Genomic DNA, 20,351 nt, shown 5'->3' with positions numbered 1-20,351 from the left:
ATAGAAATTACAGAGACAATACCATGCTTGCCGAGCGTCAGTAACATAGGTAAATAGTAACCCTTGCAGTAATCTCACCGCAAATGAGTGAGGTAGGAAAGGCAGGACAAATCTAACTGGTAGCATAGTAGTAAAGTTAACTTATGGACTGTAGGAGTTACAGTTAATACCATATTTGACCCACTTCAGTCACGTAAATATCCAGAGTCCTAACCTTCACCCTTCTTCCATGCCTGTGGGGCAAATATATGTATCCCCTGGATGTTGTCGGGTCAGCGAAGAATTATCCTAGAACAGTCTGTTGATCTGCGACTCTTTGGAAAGAACAGGAGGGCTGGTGATCCAAAAGGGGGAGAGAGCAGCTTTACTTGCGACCCACTTCGCCCTTCATCAACGAGTATAGAAGCTAAGGCATCTCTCTGCAAACACTCACAAAGGCGTGCCTTTCCTTCCATATGTAGGGCTTTCCAGATGTGTTCAGTCTGTATACTGGGTTTTGTGGCCTTTAAGTACTCCGGAACACTTGAGCTCATGGTGGACTCCATGTTGTCCTCTCTATGCCCCTGTTGCCTATCAGATACAGTCATGTCAGCAGTAGTCTCCTGTCGCTGCTGATCCAAGCTGTAAGCGGTTCCCCGCAATGCAGCTACAGCTACATCCTGCTCAGGCTCGGATTGAGCTAATTCAGCTATTTCCCAATCTATCGGTCTTTCCTTAGGCTTCAGGTCTGGAGCGGTTTCTGGAACTATCGGTAAAGTGCGCTGTATATTGCGTTATATGTCAGTACTCGTAGTACCTTCCCACACTGTCATCATGCTCCTCTCGAGACTCGAGAAGTGATCAAATAATAGGCTGTGTAATGCCTCTAAAAAGGTAAGGCTCAAAAGTTACATTGTGGGACTGTCTCGTTCCGCCAAATTCCTTACCGCCATTATATGGGATCTCGCTACTTGCAGGTGCCTTCGAGGCTTGAGGCTTCTTAGTCGAGTTACTTAAAACTTTGGCCACACTGTTTTCTATAACTTGGGCTGAACTGAACGGTCAATTATATATTTATAAGTGATAAATAGCCGGAGCTATACAAGCTTCAGTGCTGGCTCCGCCCCCCGCCTCTAAAACTTTTTGAGTGGATAGTTTATGAACCCTTATCACACTTTCTCTCATGTAATCATATTTTTGACCCTTTGCAATCTGGCTTTCGCCCTCAACACTCTACCAAAATTGCCAAGTTAATCAGTTTAAACCTCTCTGCAGCCTTTGACACTGTTGACCATCCATTGTCTTGGGGTCACACTTGACACTTGCTCCCCACATTAAGTACTTAGCTAACTCCTGCCGATTACACCTTAAAAATCCCTAAAATGTTTTACTTCCTCACTCAAAACACAACTAAGATTCTTATCCACTGCAATTCTGTCTTGCCTGGTCTCCCAAGCAACCACCTTTCCACCCCCCCTGCAATCCATCATGAATGTCTCTGCCAGGCTCATTTTCCTTAAACATCGGTCCACATCTGCTGCACCTCTTTCCTTAGATTGTAAGCTTGAGAGCCTCTCTAACTAGCTTTGTATAAAAGTGCATCTACAACTGATTGTGCTCAAGGGCAGGGTGCGTCTCTCCTTTTGTTTGTTTGTCAATGTAAGTGTAGTGCTGTACATTGTATAGTCTTACCTAATGTCTTATTGCAAATTTTTTTTTATTGTATTGTACCTTTGTATAAAATGTTGAGGCTTTATAAATAAATAATAACAATAGCAACATAGGTGATGCAAGTTATATGTCACAGCTGTGACACTATCTGATTAAAAACAGAGACAAGTCTCTCCTTGAGAGGAGACCAACTCTGTAAAGCCAGAAGTTGCAAAAAGTTTATTGGTAACCTCACCTTTTGAGGAGACCAGAACCCTTGTGTTCCTCAGGACTCCTAAACTGCACCTCAACTCAAGAGAATGGCATTTGTAGTAATTATTGTCCAAGTGAAGCAAAATAAAGATGCTCTCAGAGAACAGAATTGGTGAATTATCCACCAGGATAAAGAGATTATTTCACTTTGGTATCCAAAAAACATCCTATGAGAAAAAAAGAGTGTAACCCTTGCACCATTGTCTAGCATGCAAGGTTGAAAAATAAGAATATGGAATCATGAAAAGGGAATGGTATCTGATGTAATAACTATCAGACCCAATACAGAAATCCTGAGAGCTGTAGCTAGTGCAAAAGGAAGAGCCACAAATTGAAATAGACTGAAAAAAAGACATTTATTTTCACTGGCTCTTTCTGTATATAAAATTTAAAAAAAACTCTCCCAGTGAACTCTTGAATGAAGCGAATTCTATAACCCTAAGAAAGTATATTTAAAACCTGTCTTGAACAGATTGAAACCTAATCCTCAGAAAAAAGCTTGATGCACTCCTCACCAGAATAGAATCTGGATTGGGAACTGTACTTCCAAGCTGATTTAGAGGAGGAAGGTTTCTTAGTTTGCTTAGATCTCTTCCAGTTGAATAGAACTGGTTCCTAAATGGACGAAGAAACTAAAAAAGATTAGATTAGTCAGACTGTTCCTTCTGTTACACCTATTATTATAAGGTAAAAAAGGCCACTTTCTCCAGTTACTGTAGAGTAATGGCATGCAAACCAGGGTCAAAGAAAACTTTTTTACCTGGAAGTGAAAATAAAAATATCTAGAATTGGAAACCAAATATGCACATTTCAGAGTCAAGATCTTCTGGTCAAGGCAGTTAAAGCAATGTTTTTCACATTTAGCTAAATAATATCACGAATGACATTTTACAATTAAAGAATTTTAATTGATAAGGTTTTCCCCCATACCCAACATAAGCAATAGCACAGCTCTTTAGTACAGATGGAGGATACAGAAAACTCATCACTCTACCAGGAGTACGGGAGCGAATAGTAAATAACGCAAGGGCTATAAGAAGAGACTATGCTGCTCGGAGCCCAGAAAAAAATAACTCAAAAACAGGGCAGACTTACACAGAAAAATGTTAAATAAAATAACTTAAAAATATACATGTGGCCAAACACAATGGTCCTGTCAGAAATCTCAAATACTATATGACACACTATATACTGTAAATAAAATACATTAACAGTAATAATGGCTTGTGTATACTGTATAGATATTTTTCCCATGGTTGTAATGCACATGGAGGTATACCAACTAAAAGAGTGTGGGCTATGTGAGTGCACATTCCACTTCCTGAACAGCACCCACTCTGCTGAGATATGTAGCTGTAGATTAACGGATTCCAGAAGAGAGCCCCTCGAGTGCTGAGCAAGCAAAAGCAGAGGATTTCTGAGAGAATTGCTATGACAATCCAACAGGAGGCTGCTAAGCAACAAGTATGCATGACACCTGTGGAAGGATTGTGACTTACTCCCAGAGGGTGTTTTTTGTCACTACCCAATACGCCACACTAACCTCTCTTCTATTCCTGGCTCTGTAAGGGGAAAGTACGTTTGAGAACCCTGTCAACAAAAAATCTGGAGCATCTCAATTCTTAACCTTTCTCCAGGGGAGACAAACACTGAGATACCAGAGAGGTGGGAGGGTTGTTAATAGCTCTTGGAATGTTAGGGAATATTTGCTTCCTCCAAGTGGCCAGGAGTTGAATACCAGGAGAAATGGCTCGTATTATGAAAGAGGCAAAAATTAAAATTAAAAGTAAAAACCACCTCAGGCAGAAAAAAAGTGGAAATTCTGAAACCTTCTTATCCGGATGGAAAATATTCCCTAATGATAGAGAAAGCACTGATAACCAAAAACAAGGCACATAAATCCAAAAGGACTGTATCAACAAATAGAGCTGCTCTCTCCCCTATGCACACACACTTAAAGTGATGGTAAACCCTCCCCTATAAAATCAGATCTGAAATGTAAGTAATATTTCCGATGGAGTTTAATTCATCAATTGTAATGAAGATGCGCTATAATTTCTCCTATCAGTACTCTAGCTACAACAAAAGTGCCATATGGGGAAAAGCGCGGATTGGAGAACAATTCAAACCATTAGCTCACAGAATTTGACTTTTGAAGTAGGCAGAGCGTGAAGTATTTGAATTTCATATCTATATTAAAAAGTAAGTTATAGCGCAAGATCCTTACAACTGATAAATTAAACTCCATCTAAAATATCCCTAACATTCTGGATCTGTTTTGATAAAGAGGAGAGTTTACCATAACTTTAAGGACTATTTCTGTATAATGACCAGAACGAGAGACAAGTCTCTCCAGGTCTTAAAATCCCCTTGGTGGAAATTTCAACAGTTTGAACTTTTACTGCTTGAATATTTATGGATGACCCTGCTTGTATAATGGACTGTGCCTTTTGGAAATGGTTACAGATAACCTTTTGCTTTCTAAATATCTGTAAATTACCCTGCTTTGCTTGCTGGACTGTACTCTTAGCAATCTGCAATAATTTATTTCAGATTCTTGGCTTTATAGTACCACTTTTTAAAGTATCCTTGTTTTCCATTTATCAGAAAGAGCTTTTGTAATTATTATAATAATTGGGAACACAATGACACATTCAAATATTTTACATTATTTCAACATGTATGGAATCAAGAAATAAACCCTAAAATATTTACCTCAATTCATCATCCTTCTCTTCATCAATTTTGTGATTCTGAAAATCTTGTGAGCTTTCCAGCGTCAGATGCAGAAACTGCAGGTCATGCTGCTGTTTCACATAAATCTTAAGAATGAAAAGATTGTGTGTTTTTAACCTTGATAAGAAATGTGATGCAAAACATTTTATGTTTGTATATGTATTTATGAATTAATTTGTGCAATACAATTTCAATCATCTATACACTGAGTATATTTAAGAAACTCATAAGAATTAGAAGATACTTTATGTTGCAAGTAGTGTCTAATATACATATACTGTACGGTCTCGTTCACCTAAGTGAAATATATTTTAAACTAATAATAGGATTTCCAAACACGTGTTACACAATGAAGTCTATAAAGCCGAGAAACCAGTTTCTAAATAAGGGTTTATAATACCAGTTTACTTGTTTAAGATATTACAACATCATGTCAGCATTCTTGCAAACTGATTTTATTACCTCAGGTAAGTTATTAACATATAGAAAAATAAAGAATAAGAGCGCCCAAAGAAATCAAATCCTGCTGCTTCTCAGTGACCCCTCTTGATCAACTAAATAAATGTAACAAACAAAAAAGAAACAGCGCTAACAAAATCACGGATTGTGTTAAGGGAATATTATTCTGTAAGTGATTATTAATAAATTATAACGAAACAAAGCTGGAGGCAACAATATAGTTACAAATCTTATTTAAAGGGCCATAATACCCAAATGTTTAAACACTTGAAAGTGATGCAGCATAGCTGTAAAAAGCTGATTAGAAAATATCACCTGAACATCTCTATGTAAAAAAGAAAGATATTTTACCTCAAAAGTTCCTCAGTAGCCACCTCCCATTGTAAGGGATTTCTAAGCAGCATTTTAGTGTGTCTGTCCTGGGACATCTGAAGGGACTAGCATCGTGCACTCTCATATTATTTCACCAATCAGGTAAAGGAAGCTTACTATGAAATCTCATGAGAGTTAAGTGAAATCTCATGAGATCACAGTAAGAGTTCATGACCTCAGCACTGCTGATGCTGATTGGCTGCTGTTCATTTCTTAATTTTTTTTTAATTTTTTTACCTGCAGCTGGGAGCAGCTGAGTATAACTTTTTACACAGAACTTACTCTGCTGAGCTGAGGAAATTGTGAGGTAAAATATCTTCCTTTTTTACATAGAGATACTCAGGTGATATTTTCCTGTCAGCTTTTTACAGTTATACTGCATCAGTTTCAAGTGATTTAGCATATGAGTATTATGTCCCTTTAATATATTTTGTAAGCTAGTAAAACAGCAAACATACTCCAAGCATACTGATCCACTGGGACGTCTTCCAAGATGAAATATATTTAAAGGTAAAAGATCATGCGCATGAATTATAAAAGTCACAATAAAACCAGTATCCCAAAGAGATGGATGTACAAGTGTATATGTTACACTGCAAATATGATCCTTCAAATCATTAGGTGAATGTGGTGATTAGTTTACGGTTTATTTACCTTAAATCCACAGTTTCGCTTGTACTTAGGGATGGTGTTTAATTACCTTAGTAGTCCGTTTCCACATGTATGTTAAATCCCCTCGGCGGGTATAACCTTTTCTTAGGGGGGTGTATACACTCACCGCTGTCTCCTTCGTGTCCGGGTAAACCTATTTTGCAGTTACTTTGGCCGGGTTGCATTTGGTCTAGCGGAAAGTACAACTCCAATTGAGCTGACCGAACTTTATGCACGTGACTCGTGCCGGCGTCACGTAAGGTCACAGTTCAACCATCCGATACAAAGTATTACAAATGTTTACAATGTGAGTGGCAAACTTAAATTGCTGGTATTTTTTTGCAACGTATGTATACATGCAAACTCGCAGGTCTCCCAGACTTCTCAGTGTCAATCCTCAATAGGCTTTTGTGAAAAGCGATACCTCCCTCTGTTCAAGGGTTGAACTCCTCAGGGTAGGTTAAAGTAGGTGGCAGATTGGCATATGCTGCATAAGTAACAATTGTCCTGGTATACGCGTTTCACCCTTACTTGGGCTTTTTTAAAGACATATAGTCACTGGTCACTTTGCTGCTTTTAAAAAGGACATATTTTTAATTGATTGGTTAACTCAATCTCCAATTAAATGTCATACATTTAAGCTGGTATTTTAAAAATAGCTCATCTCAGGTGTAAAATATATAAGAGCATTAAAATGGGGTTTTCACTGTAGTTAAGTGGACATTACTGCAACAGCTATTCATTCAAGCAACAATGCTTCCACACATAACGATTAGTTACTATTGAAACATAACTTAAACAGATATATTCTATACTATATATATATATATATATATATATATATACACTATATAAGACTTACAATTGGAGATTGAGTTAACCAATCAAATGAAAACGTGGACTTTTTAAAAGCAGCAAAGTCACCAGTGACTATATGTCTTGATAAAGCCCAAGAAAGGACGAAACGCGTAGACCAGGACAATTGTCACGAACAAGATAGGTTTTGTAGGTTTGTTCTTAACTTGAATTTGTATGTAAGTTGGAAGAGGCACTTTTTTAGGTGAAACTGTAGCCAAACTTTTTTTTTGTTTTGTATAGCACAGGGAAAAGTTTGTTTTGCTATCTGTGCCCCTGTTCAGAAAAATTCACATAACTTTCTGTTCTTGTGACAATTGGATTATCCTGGATAGAAGGATTGGCGATAAAGCTCTGTTTTCTCTGTTTGTAAGTACGAGTTGTACTGAAGTCGGATGTCTGTAACTCGGGGACTGCCTGTATATATACCAATCTTCCACCTACTTTAACCTACCCTGAGGAGTTAAACCCTTGAAAAGAGGGAGGTATCCCTTTTCACAAAAGATTATTGAGGATTGGCACTGTGAAGTCTGGGAGACCTGCAAGTCTGCAAGTATACATAAGCTGCAATTTAAGTTTGCCACTCACATCATATACATTTTTAATCCTTTGTATTAGATGGTTGAACTGTGACCTTACGTGACGCCTGCACAAGTCATGTACATAATACTCTGGTCAGCTCAATCTGAGTTGTACATACCACCAGACCAAGTGCAACCTGGCCAAAGTAACTGCTAAATAGACAGCGGTGAGTGTATACCAGCCCCCAAGATGCGGTTATACCCGCAGAGGGGATTTAACATACATGAGGAAAGACTACTAAGGTAATTAACTGCCATCCCTAAATACAAGTGGGACTGTGGATTTAAGGTAAATAAACCCGTAAACTAACCACCATATTCACCTAATAATTTGAAGGATTATATTTGCACAGTGTAACATATACACTCTTGTACATCCATCTCTTTGGGACTTAGACACAGTTTTATTGTGACTTTTATAATTCATGGGCATGAACTTTTACCTTTAAATATATTTCATTTTGGAAGACGTCCCAGTGGATCAGTATCATTGGAGTATGTTTGCTGTTTTACTAGCTTATAAAATATATTAAATAAAAATTTTAACTACAGGTGGCCCTCGGTTTACGCCGGTTCAATTTGCGCCATTTCAGAATAACAACCTTTTTTCAGTCATGTGACTGCTATTGGAAAGCGGTGCACTAATTAAAATAGCCAGTAGGTGGAGCTGTCCGCTTGTGTTTCAGCAAAGTTAAGCAAGTTTAACAGCCTGAAATTGATCTGTGTACACAGAGCAGACCAGACCTATTGAGCAAACAATATCTAGCAGCCACTTCCCTATTATCTTCCTGTCCAGCTGCTTGAGGTGAGGGTGCCTAACTGCTTATTGATCACTGCAGATTGAAATGCATAGAATAGGTGCAGACCTAATATTATCTAACATGCTAACAATGCAGAGAACTTATTGCAGAAAAATGCAAGTAAAAAAACATTTTTTTCATTAAACTTAGATTGATGATGATGCAGTCTGTTGTGTAATTATTTTATTAGGTGATGTTTAGCAAATGTTTTTGTTAATTAAACTTAGTTTGATGATGATACAATCTATATTATTAGGTTTATAATGCTGTTTAGCATTTAAAGTCTTCATTTCAAAGCTTTAAAAATAATGTATTAGGTGTTACTTATGACAATTTTGAGAGGGGCCTGGAACCTAACTCCCTCACTTCCCAATGACTTACATTATAAACTGGGTTTCAATTTACAACGGTTTCGATTTACAACCATTCCTCCTGGAACCTAACCCCGGCGTAAACTGAGGGCTACCTGTATATTGTTGCCTCCAGCTTTTGTTTCGTTATAATTTATTAATAAATTATAATGAATAATATCCCCTTGTTTAACATAATCCGTGCTTTTGTCAGCGCTGTTTCTAATAAGTTATAAACATATGCCATGTGGTTACTTAAATTATTTTAAGCTATATGTATATATTAATTATTACAACACTTTAAAACACTAGGTAGCTTCATCTTATGTTCTCTGCATGTTTTTCTGAACTGTATTTTGAGTACTCATACAGGATTTATTTACTTGGACTTTTAAAGAAACATCACTTTGAATACACTGTGAGCAAATGTTTATCTCACTGAATTTCTTAGTTCCTGGATTAGAATCTGCAGGACATGAATGACATTAGGAATGGTATGAAGATAACTGATATTCCCACAAAACTAAGGGTTAGGATGAGACTTAGAATACCTGTTAGAGACAAATAAATATGTTTTATATCACTCTAGAATGGAGATCTACCAGTAGATAACAAATGGCTGACCAGTTGATCATGAGACTATTGCGTGATTTCCTATTTCCCTCTCAGCCAGTAGTGAAAGTATTGTCTCAAACTAAAAGAAATGTAAAAACAAAATTTATGCTTACCTGATGAATAAATAAATGATTTCTTTCTATCCTGGCATGGAGAGTCCACAAATCCATTCCAATTACTAGTGGGAATTCAACTCCTGGCCACCAGGACACCCAAGCACAGCTGTTAAGTATCAATCCTTCTTCCCATAATCCCCAGTCATTCAGCCGAAGACTGGAAAGAGAAGATGACACAAGGGTATAGAGGTGCCTGAGGAGAAACAAAACTTTCCAAGATAACAACTTAATATTAACTGCATGCATAGGCTCAAACGGAGCCTGCTGCAGAACTTTAAGAACAAGATTAAGACTCCAAAAAGGAGCAACAACTTTAAACACAGGTCTGATTCCGACCAAGGCCTGCACAAAAGATTGAAGATCTGCCAGACGTTTGTGTAAAAGAATAGACAGTGCAGAGATCTGACCCTTCAGAGTACTGACAAACCTTTCTCCAGGCCATCCTGAAGAAAAGAAAAAATCTGGGGAACCCTCACCCGACTCCAAGAGAAACCCTTTCGATTTGCACCAATAAGAAATTATGCTTACCAGATAATTTCCTTTCCTTCTGTATGAGGAGAGGCCACGGCTTCATTCCTTACTTGTGGGAATACAGAACCTGGCCACCAGGAGGATGCAAAGACACCCCAGCCAAAGGCTTAAATACCTCCCCCACTTCCCTCATATCCCAGTCATTCTGCCAAGGGAACAAGGAACAGTAGGAGAAATATCAAAGTATAAATGATGCCAAAAGAACAAAACAAAATTTAGGTCAGCCCTTCAGAGAATACGGGCGGGGGCTGTGGACTCTCCTCATACAGAAGGAAAGGAAATTATCTGGTAAGCATAATTTATGTTTTCCTTCTTAATATGAGGAGAGTCCACGGCTTTATTCCTTACTTGTGGAAAACATATACCCAAGCTCCAGAGGACACTGAATGAACGGCATGGCAAAAAAGGAAGTGGACCCTATTCTGAGGGCACCACAGCCTGCAAAACCTCTCTCCCAAAAGCTGCTTCAGCTGAAGCAAAAACGTCAAACTTGTAAAATTTAGAAAAGGTATCTAAGGAGTACCAGGTAGCCACCCTACAAATCTGATCCATAGAGGCCTCATTCTTGAAGGCCCAAGAGGAAGCCACTGCTCTAGTTGAATGAGCCTTAATCCTCTGAGGAGGCTTATGTCCCGCTGTCTCATAAGCTTAGCGAATAATGCTCCTCAACCAAAAATATAAAAAAGTGGACAAGGCCTTCTGCCCCCTACGCTTCCCAGAATAGACAACAAACAAATTAGAAGTCTGTCTAAACTCCGTAGCTTGAAGATAGAACTTCAAGGCCCGAACCACATCCAAATTATGAAGTAGCCGTTCCTTCGAAGGAGGAGGATTAGGACACAAGGAAGGAACCACAATCTCCTGATTGATGTTGCGATCTGAAACGACCTTAGGAAGAAAACCTAACCCAGCCTAACTCAGCATGAAATACTAGGTAAGGAGGCTCACATTGTAAGGCAGCCATTTCAGAGACTCTGCGCGCCGAAGCAATAGCCAGTAGAAAGAGAACCTTCCAAGACAGTAATTTAATGTCAACTACATGCATAGGCTCAAATAGAGCCTTCTGCAAAACTTTTAGAACAAGATTTAAACTCCAAGGAGGAGCGCTAGATCTAAACACAGGTCCAATTCTAGCCAGAGCCTGAACAAAAGACTGAACACATGGAAGCTCAGCGAGCCTCTTGTGCAGTACAACAGATAGGGCCGAAATCTGTCTCTTAAGGGAGCTAGCAGAAAGGCCCTTCTCCAGACCATCCTGGAGAAAGGAAAGAATCCTGGAAACCCTGACCTTATGCCAGGGGAATCCACGTTCTTCACACCAGAATAAGTAGATCCTCCACACCTTATGATAGATGCGACAAGTAACCGGCTTATGAGCATGAATGAGAGTTTCAATAGCTCTCTCAGAGAAACCTCTCTTGGCTAGGACTAAGCGTTAAATATCCACGCAGTCAGCCTCAGAGAATCTAGATTTTGATAAACAAAAGGACTTTGTTCCAGCAGATCCCTGCAACAAGGTAACGTCCATGGAGGAGATGGTAACATCCCCACTAGATCCGCGAACCACATCCTTTGCGGCCACGATGGAGCACTCAGTATCACTGATGTTCACTCCTGCTTGATGCGGGCCACTACTCGAGGAAGGAGAGGTAATGGCGGAAATGAAAGGATTGTCTGCTGAGAAAATCCGCCTCCCATTTGTCCACACACGGAATGTGGATCAATGAAAGCAAACAGTTGTGGGCCTCCATCCACTCCAGAATCCGAGATACCTCCTTCATTGCAAGGGAGCTCCTCGTTCCTCCCTGGTGGTTGATGTAAGCCACCGAGGTCATATTGTCTGATTGGAATCTGATAAACAGACGAACCCAGATGGAGCCAAGCCTTCAGAGCATTGAAGATCGGAAAAGAGCTCTCCTCCTGAAACCAAAGGCCCTGAGCCTTCTTGGCTCCCCATCCTGAGAGACTCACATCTGTAGTCACAATCTCCCAGGATGGTCTTAAAAAGGACAGAGCCACCAAGAGAGCGATTCTCTCGACCGGTTGTCCAGAGAGATCTCTTGAGACAGATCCGAATGATTGCCATTCCACTGTCTCAGCATGCACATAACGGTCTGAGACGGAACCTGGCAAAGGGAATTATGTCCATGCTGGACACCATGAGACCAATCACCGCCATACACAGCGAGACAGAGGGCCTTGAGAAGGTCTGGAGGGCAAGACATGCCGAAGCCAGCTTGCAGCGTCTCTGGTCTGAAAGAAATATCTTCATGACTAGAGAGTCTATTATAGTGCCCAGGAATTCTACCCTGGTGCTTGGAATAAGAGAACTATTTTCTAAGTTTATCTTCCATCCATGGGATTGAAGAAGAGAGGGAAGAGATTCTGAACGTTCTTACGTAAGACAAAAGGATGGTGCTTGTACCAGAATATCGTCCATGTAATGTGCTACTGCAATGTCCTGGGTTCTGGCCACGACTAAGAGAGCCCCCAGAACCTTTGTGAAAATTCTTGGGGCAGTAGCTAGGCCAAACGGAAGAGCAATAAACTGGAAGTGCTGGTCCAGGAAGGCAAATCTTAGGAACTGAAAGTGTTTCCTGTGGATTGGGACATGAAGGTAAGCATCCTTCAGATCTATAGTGGTCATGAACTGTCCCTTCTGGACTAAGGGAAGGATAGACCTTATCGTCTCCATCTTGAACGAGGGTAAGTTCAGAAACTTGTTCAAACACTTTAGGTCCAGAATCGGGCAGAAATTTCCCTCTTTCTTTGGGACCATGAAAAGGTTTGAGTAATATCCCAAGCCTCGTTCCTCTATGGGAACAGGGACAATGACTCCTAAGGAGGACAGATCCCGAACGCACCCCAGAAAGGCATCCCTCTTCTCTGGTTTTGATGACAGATTTTAGAGAAAGAATCTGCACTTGGGTGGAAGAGACTTGAACCCAATTCTGTAACCCTGAGCAACGACCTCCAGGACCCAAGGAACCTGCACATCCCTGAACCAAGCTTCTGAGAAGAGCAAAAGTCTGCGCCCTACCTGATCCATAGACGGACCGGGGGCGACCCCTTCATGCTGATTTAGTCTCAGCGGGCTTCTTGCTCAGCTTAGACTTATTCCAGGACTGAGCCGGCTTCCAAGTCTTAGGTTGCTCGGTCTTAGCGGAGGATTGCTGGTGCTGGGATTTATCAGAACGAAAATGATTAGATTGTCCCTTAGATCTGTTCTTTTTATCTTGCGGTAGGAAGGCCCCCTTGCCCCCTGTAACCATGGAAATAATGGAGTCCAGGCCTGGACCAAACAAAATCTTACCCTTGAATGGAAGGGAAAGGAATCTGGACTTGGAAGTCAAGTCCGCAGACTAGGACTTCAGCCACAGAGCCCGGCGGGCCTGAACAGAAAACCCAGCAGTTTTAGCATTTAAGCAAATAATTTGCATATTCGCATCACAAATAAAAGAATTAGCGACCCTAAAGCCTTAATTCTATCAAGAATAATATCGAGGGGACCTTCCACCTCGATCAATTCCGATAAGGAGTCACACAAGTAGGTAGCCGCTCCCGCAACTGCGCCAACTGCCGCCCCTGGTTGAAATAAATATCCCGAATGTTGAAACATCTTTTTTAACAGAGTTTCCATCTTTTTATCCATGGGCTCTTTGAACAACGAACTATCCTCCAGTGGGATAGTAGTGCGTTTTGCAAGCGTGGAGACAGCGCCATCCACCTTAGGGACGGAACCCCACAACTCCAATTAAGAATCCGGGACCGGGAACAGTTTCTTAAAGGCAGACGAAGGGGTGAAGGAAAAACCAATCCTCTCCCATTTGTTCTTAATAGTGTTTGCTATCTTTACAGGAACAGGGAAAGTCTAAGAAACAACCCTGTCTTTGTAAACTATATCCAGTTTAGGAATTAAAGGTTCTTCAGGCACTTTGGCCTCTGGAACCTCTAAGGTAGCCAGAACTTCCTTTAAAAGAAAGTGCAAATGCTCCACCCTAAATCTAAAATCTAGTTCCTCTGCAATCGGAGGCTTAGAGGCAGCCGATTCCGACCCAGAAAGTTCACACTTCATCATCAGATAACCGTCTATCAACTATAGCCAATAAACTAGATGATGACCCCTGGGAAGGATAGCAATATTTGACCATTCTCTTGCGCTTAGCAGTGCGAGGTAAAGCCCTAATGGTTGCAGACACCACCGTTTGTAACTGCACAGTGAAGTCTGGAGGTAAAAGGCCTCCTCCAGATGGAGGATCAGGCGTGCTATGGGAAAACCCTCAGAGGTGGAAGGCTCAGTGGTATCAAACATGTTAACCTTTTTGACATAATCCCTTTTTCTAGGCATGTGGAACATAATTGAGAGGGCGGGTATACCTCGGCCTCCTCACAATATAAACAGGCATTAGTCTTAGGTATAGAGGGAGTACCCTCTAAAACGTCAGAGTCCTTCACAGCTATGGGCTATGTCCTAATATAACAATAACAAACGTTATATAAAATATAAAAATGGCATCTTTATACCCCCAATGGCTGGGGCACTCACCACCTCCTATGACCCAGGAACACAGAGTAAACCGCTTCTCTCCAATAACCAGCACGGTCAGAGAGTAGGAAGAGAAACTACGACCACACCCGGTCACATGGAGCGCAACCTAGGACTCTGCTAAGGAAAATCTCACACATAAAGCAGTATAAATCAAATAAAAATGTATGAGATTAATCCCCACTGTTCAATAATCCCCCCTCAGGAGATATTAACCCTCGATTCCATACAGATAAAAGGAGCCACACTGTGACCCTGTCTTCTAGCGTTATCATATGTGTAAAAAATGAAACGATCTTACCGGAATCTATGCTGTGGAACAGAAACACAGCTTCTCAAGTGTGACAGTGTAGTCGCTCCTGACATGGACTTGAGTGATGAAAGCAGGCAGTGAAACTCGTCAACACTGATTGCTTAGGAGCTGTTAATACGAGTCTAGATGGTTTCGCAGAAAGACTCTTCCTGCATCTCCAGACCCTAACTTTTGTCAATGCTCTCACTGAGAGGCTGATAAGACTACTTAAAACTGCAGTCCCATTTCAAAGGGTAGATACCCTTCATAAGGAACTACTCCGTATCTTCTGACGCTTCTCTGCCAACCTCCTGTGACGAAAGGCAAAGAATGACTGGGATATGAGGGAAGTGGGGGAGGTATTAAAGCCTTTGGCTGGGGTGTATTTGCCTCCTTCTGGTGGCCAGGTTCTGTACTCCCACAAGTAAGGAATGAAGCCGTGGACTCTCCTCATATTAAGAAGGGAAAAAAGGTATTTACTCCATAACTTATGGTAAATCTTGCGAGTAACAGGTTTACGAGCCTGAAGCATACTATCAATGACCTCAGAAAAACCACGCCTAGCTAAGACTAGGCGTTCAATCTCCAAGCAGTCAGCTTCAGAGAATCTAGATTTGGGTGGAGGAAGGGACCCTGTAGTAGAAAGTCCTTCCTCAAAGGGGAAGAGATGACATCTTCACCAGATCCACAAACCAGATCCTGCGAGGCCACGCAGGAGCTATTAGAATCACTGACGCCCTCTCCTGTTTGATATAAGCAATAACTTGAGGAAGGAGAGCAAACGGAGGAAACAAGTACGCAACTACGAAGTCTCAAGAAACTGCCAGAGCATCGATCAGAGCTGATTGTGGATCTCTTGATCTTGACCCGTACCTTGGAAGCTTGGCGTTTAGACAAGACACCATCAGATCCAATTCTGGAACTATCCTTTGAGAGAGATCCGAGTGGTCTAAGTTCCATTGCCTCGGCATGCATAACTGTAGAGGTCTACAACGATCAAAAGGAATAATGTCCATGGAAGCAACCATTAGACCAATTACTTCCATACACTGAGCCACTGATGGACGAATAGAGGACTGAAGTGAAAGACAAGAAGCAAGAATGTTGGATTTGCTGACATCCGTCAGGAAAAACTTCATAGACAGAGAGTCCATGATCGTCCTCAAAAAGCATACCCTGGTGTCTGGCACCAGGGTACTCTTTTCCAGATTTACTTCCCACCCGTGGGAACAAAGAATAGACAACAGAGATTCTGTGTGGGATCTTGCTAAATGAAAAGAAGGCGCCTGAACCAAGATGTCGTCCAGTTATGGCACCACCTCTATCCCCTGAGATCTGACCACCGAGCCCCTAGGACCTTTGTAAAGATCTGAGGAGCCATGGCAAGGCCTAAGGGAAGGGCAACAAATTGGAAGTGTTTGTCTAGAAAGGCAAATAGCAGCAATTGGTGATATTCCCTGTGAATAGGGCCATGAAGATACGCGTCCTTCAGGTCTATGGTAGTCATAAACTGACCCTCTTGAACCAAGGGAAATATGGAACATATAGTCTCCATTTTGAAAGATGGAATCTTGAGAAATTTCTTGAGATACTTGAGGTCCAATATTGGACGGAAAGTTCTCTCCTTTTTGGGAACCACAAAAAGGTTTGAATACAATCCTTGACCCTGTTCCGCCACTGGAACTGGGATAATCCCTCCCAGAGAAGATAGGTCTTTTGTGCAGTTTAAGAAGGCCTCTCTCTTCACCTGGTTTGCAGATAACCTTGACAGGATAAATCTGCCCCTGGGGGGACAAGACTTGAACCCTATCCTGTATCCCTGGGATACTACTTCCACTACCCAAGGATATGGGACATCGCGGATCCAAGCCTGCTGAAAGGAAAAGTGTGCCCCCTACATGATCCAAGACTGGATCGGGGGCGGCCCCTTCATGCTGACTTAGACTCAGAGGAAGGTTTCTTGGATTGTTTCTCCTTATTCCAAGGTTGACTAGACCTCCATGAAGTCCTGGATTGCTCCAGCTTGGAAGAAGAAGAGGAAGACTTCTGTCCTTTGAAGTTGCGAAAGGAACGAAAATTAGAATTCTGGCGACCCTTAGGACTAGTTTTTTTGTCTTCAGGTAGGAAAGATCCCTTTTAAGCAGTAACTTCGGAAATGATCTCAGCCAGACCAGGCCCAAATAAAGTCTTGCCCTTAAAAGGTAAAGACAGAAGTTTGGACTTAGATGTTACATCCGTAGACCAAGATTTTAACCACAGAGCTCTGCGAGCTAGAACCGCAAAGCTAGAAATTTTGGCTTCCAGCCTAAAAACTTGCATGCTGGCATCACAGATAAAAGTATTAGCCAGCTTTAGAGCCTTGATCTTATCCTGAATCTCCTCTATGGTAGTTTCCTCTGAAATTAGGTCGGACAAGGAGTCGCACCAATAAGAGGTTGCACCCCCAACCGTAGCAATACTTGTAACTGGTTACTATTGTAAACCCTGATGAATATACATCTTTCTTCAGTAAGCTTCCAATTTCTTATCCATAGGGTCTTTGAAAGAGGAACTAACCTCGAGACGATAGTAGTTCTCTTGGCTAAAGTAGAAATAGCGCCCTCAACCTTACGTACAGTGCGCCACGAGTCACATACAGAGTTAGCAACAGTAAACATCTTCTTAAAAACAGGGGACTGGGAAAAAGGAATCCCCAGCTTCTCCCATTCCTGAGCTATAATGTCTGACATACGGTCTGGAACCGGAAATAGCTCTACAGATAAAGGTATTACATCAAACACTTAAGTTTATTAGATTTTTTAGGAGTCTCAGCGACAGTAGTTTTGGAGTTAATCCTACTCAGATAATTGAGAGAGGCTGACTAACGCAGTCTTAGCTGAGTCAGAACCCATTGTATGAGAAATGTTCTTAGATTTCTTCTCTCTCTTAGCAGCAATAGGAAATTCTGATAAGGCTGCAAAAACCGCAGAAGTTATTTGCGCAGCAAAATCTCCTGTTAAATACACACCCCCAGGAACTTGCTGAGAGGAACTGCAAGGCACTGCATGTGGAACTGCTAAAGCTTGGGACATTTGAGGGGAAAGCTGAGAAATATTAAGGACAACATAATCCTGAGAGATAGACGCCACAGAGAGGTTTTTTTTTTTATCTTTAGACAAAAGCAAATTGTTTAGGCATGTGGAACAAAACTGCACAGGAGGGACAATCTGAGACTCCAAGCAATATAAGCACTTGTCAAAAAACAGCGATAAGCTATTATCAGAATCCATACCTATATTGATTCCCAGAAGTAATAACTTGCAGTATAATGATTCTATTTTGCTTCTAATAGAAAAAAAATGTAGTCAGAAAAAAGAAAACAAACCTTTAATAAAACTTTAATATCCAACTTAAATTCTCCTTGTGGCACCCCTGTACCTCAGTTCTGCTGAGGACTTACCACTCTGGTGAACGGAAAGAAAAATCCCACTAGTAATAAGCTCTGCAACGATCCGTTGTAGACTCTGCAGGGGTTGACTGAAATTCAGATCGGATAAAGCCCCTCACGATCCAATGTAAGTTCACATCCGCTCCATAAAACAAGTCGGCTGAAATAATCGCTGATGCAGAAAAGTGGAGTAGAATCACATGACCTCACAGGGAGAAAAATAATTGCTACGACTCAAGAAAAAGTGCGCAAACTAAGCTGCGCTGCGACCAGAAATAAATATACCTCTTGAATACAACGTATTAAATAACGTCTTAAATAACTTATCCCAAACATGCAAAATTGAAAACTTAATAAGGGGGCATAAATAAAAAGCCCTAGTTAATAGAAACACCTCTCAATGCCAGACTCCTAAAAATAACTGAACATACAGTTCGTTTTAACCCCTTAGCAGCCACAGTGCCCCACTTTTCTATCCAAATGTTTTATATCTCTCTTTATTAGAGATAACTTGTCCCCTAAAAGTTCACTGAGGTTAACCCCCATAGTGATGTAAGCCTTCTCACCTAGAAGGAAAAGCACTTACCTGTGTCTCCAGCTGTAGGACAGGAACAGCTTCTTAGGTGTGACTTCTTAGGTGTGATAGATACAGCCTATTTCTGACAGGGACCTGTAGAAAAAGAAAGAGAGTAACCAACCACTGATGTTAGAAGTTAAGCAAAGACCACCTCGCCGTCTTCTAAATGCTAAAATCCACCATTACTCTTACTAAAGAGATTTACATGGATACAGCATAGCCCCAATCCTTTCTTGCAGGGAAAGGTACCCATTAAAGGATTTATATCTTCAGACACCATCTTTGCCCATCATCCCGATGTTCAAAGCAAAGAATGACTGGGGATTATGGGAAGTAGGCGTGATACTTAACAGCTCTGCTGGGGTGTTATTTGCCTCCTCCTGGTGGCCAGGAAATGAATTCCCACTAGTAATTAGAATGGATTTGTGGACTCTCCATGACATTGGAAAGAAATTGTGTTTTGCACAAGAATATTTTGGACCACGTCAGGGGCCTCAATTAAAGTAGTGTGATTCAACACAATATTACTCACAGTGTTAAAAGAACATCAATACAGCATGCAAGCTCAGATTTTCTTACACATGCATAGGTAGATCACACTGACAAACTTCAAAAACAAAAGTGAAAGTATGGGTACCCTGTCCTAGAAAATGCTGAGAACGATGTTGGAGAGGTGAAGAAGTCAACTCACAACAATTTTTTCTGTATAAAATATTCTCCAAATATATTTTGACAGAAAACCCAGAAATACCTTGCAAATCTGATCCACTGAAGCCTTATTCTTGAAAGCCCAAGTGGCGGCAACTGACCTAGTAAAATGACTAATAATCTGTTGAGGCTGAACTGCCTCCAAGAAAATCCTTATGAATCAAAAGTTTCAACCAAGAGGCAAAAGAAACAGCAGAAATTTTCTGACCTTTCCTAGGACCAGAGAAAATAATGAACAAAGTTTGTCTAAAGTCCTTGGTAGCATTAATGTAATATTTCAATGCCTAAACAACGTCCAAAGAATGCAAAGATCTCTCTGAAGCATTTTGAGGATTAGGGCACAAAGAAGGAACAGCAATCTCTTTGTTAAAGTTGTCTGAAAAATCAACCTTAGGCAAAATGTTCAAAAGAAGTCCATAAAACTGACTTATCCTGATGAAAAATTAGATAAGGAGGATCACAAGAAAGAGCAGATAGCTTAGAAACTCTTCTAGCAAAAGGGATATCCAAAAGAAACAACACTTTCCAAGAAAGTAGTTTAATATCCACATTATGCATAGGTTCAAAAGGAGGAGCCTGCAAACTCCTTAACACCAAGTTAAGATTCCATGGAGGAGACATTTTCTTGATTACATGTTTAATACGGTCACAAGCCTGAATAAAACCATGAAAGATTAGCAATCTTCCTGTAGAACAAAACTGAAAGAGAAGAGATCTGCTCCTTCAGAGAACTGGCAGATAGGTCCTTATCCAGACTATTCAGTAAGAATGGCAAATTCCTAGGAATTCTAAAATAATGCCAAGTAAAAACCACGAGCTACACTCCAAGAAAC

The 20,351-nt window shown here is 40.8% G+C and overlaps 1 protein-coding gene across 1 annotated transcript in view; it reads right to left on the bottom strand.

Annotated features, from left to right (window-relative positions):
• The window catches only part of CCDC62 (coiled-coil domain containing 62), a gene marked incomplete at its 5' end in the record, with an annotated part of 328,381 nt that overhangs the window by 175,858 nt on the left and 132,172 nt on the right, over positions 1 to 20,351 (bottom strand). The window contains one exon of the mRNA XM_053699771.1: positions 4,618 to 4,724. Coding sequence (XP_053555746.1) covers positions 4,618 to 4,724 — 107 coding nt within the window. The remainder of the gene's footprint in view (positions 1 to 4,617; positions 4,725 to 20,351) is intronic.

The sequence above is a fragment of the Bombina bombina genome, chromosome 2, assembly GCF_027579735.1.
Source record: "Bombina bombina isolate aBomBom1 chromosome 2, aBomBom1.pri, whole genome shotgun sequence".
Taxonomy (NCBI): Eukaryota; Metazoa; Chordata; class Amphibia; order Anura; family Bombinatoridae; genus Bombina; species Bombina bombina.
Note: the sequence above shows the minus strand (reverse complement) of the source record. Positions and strands in the feature narration are given on the sequence as shown.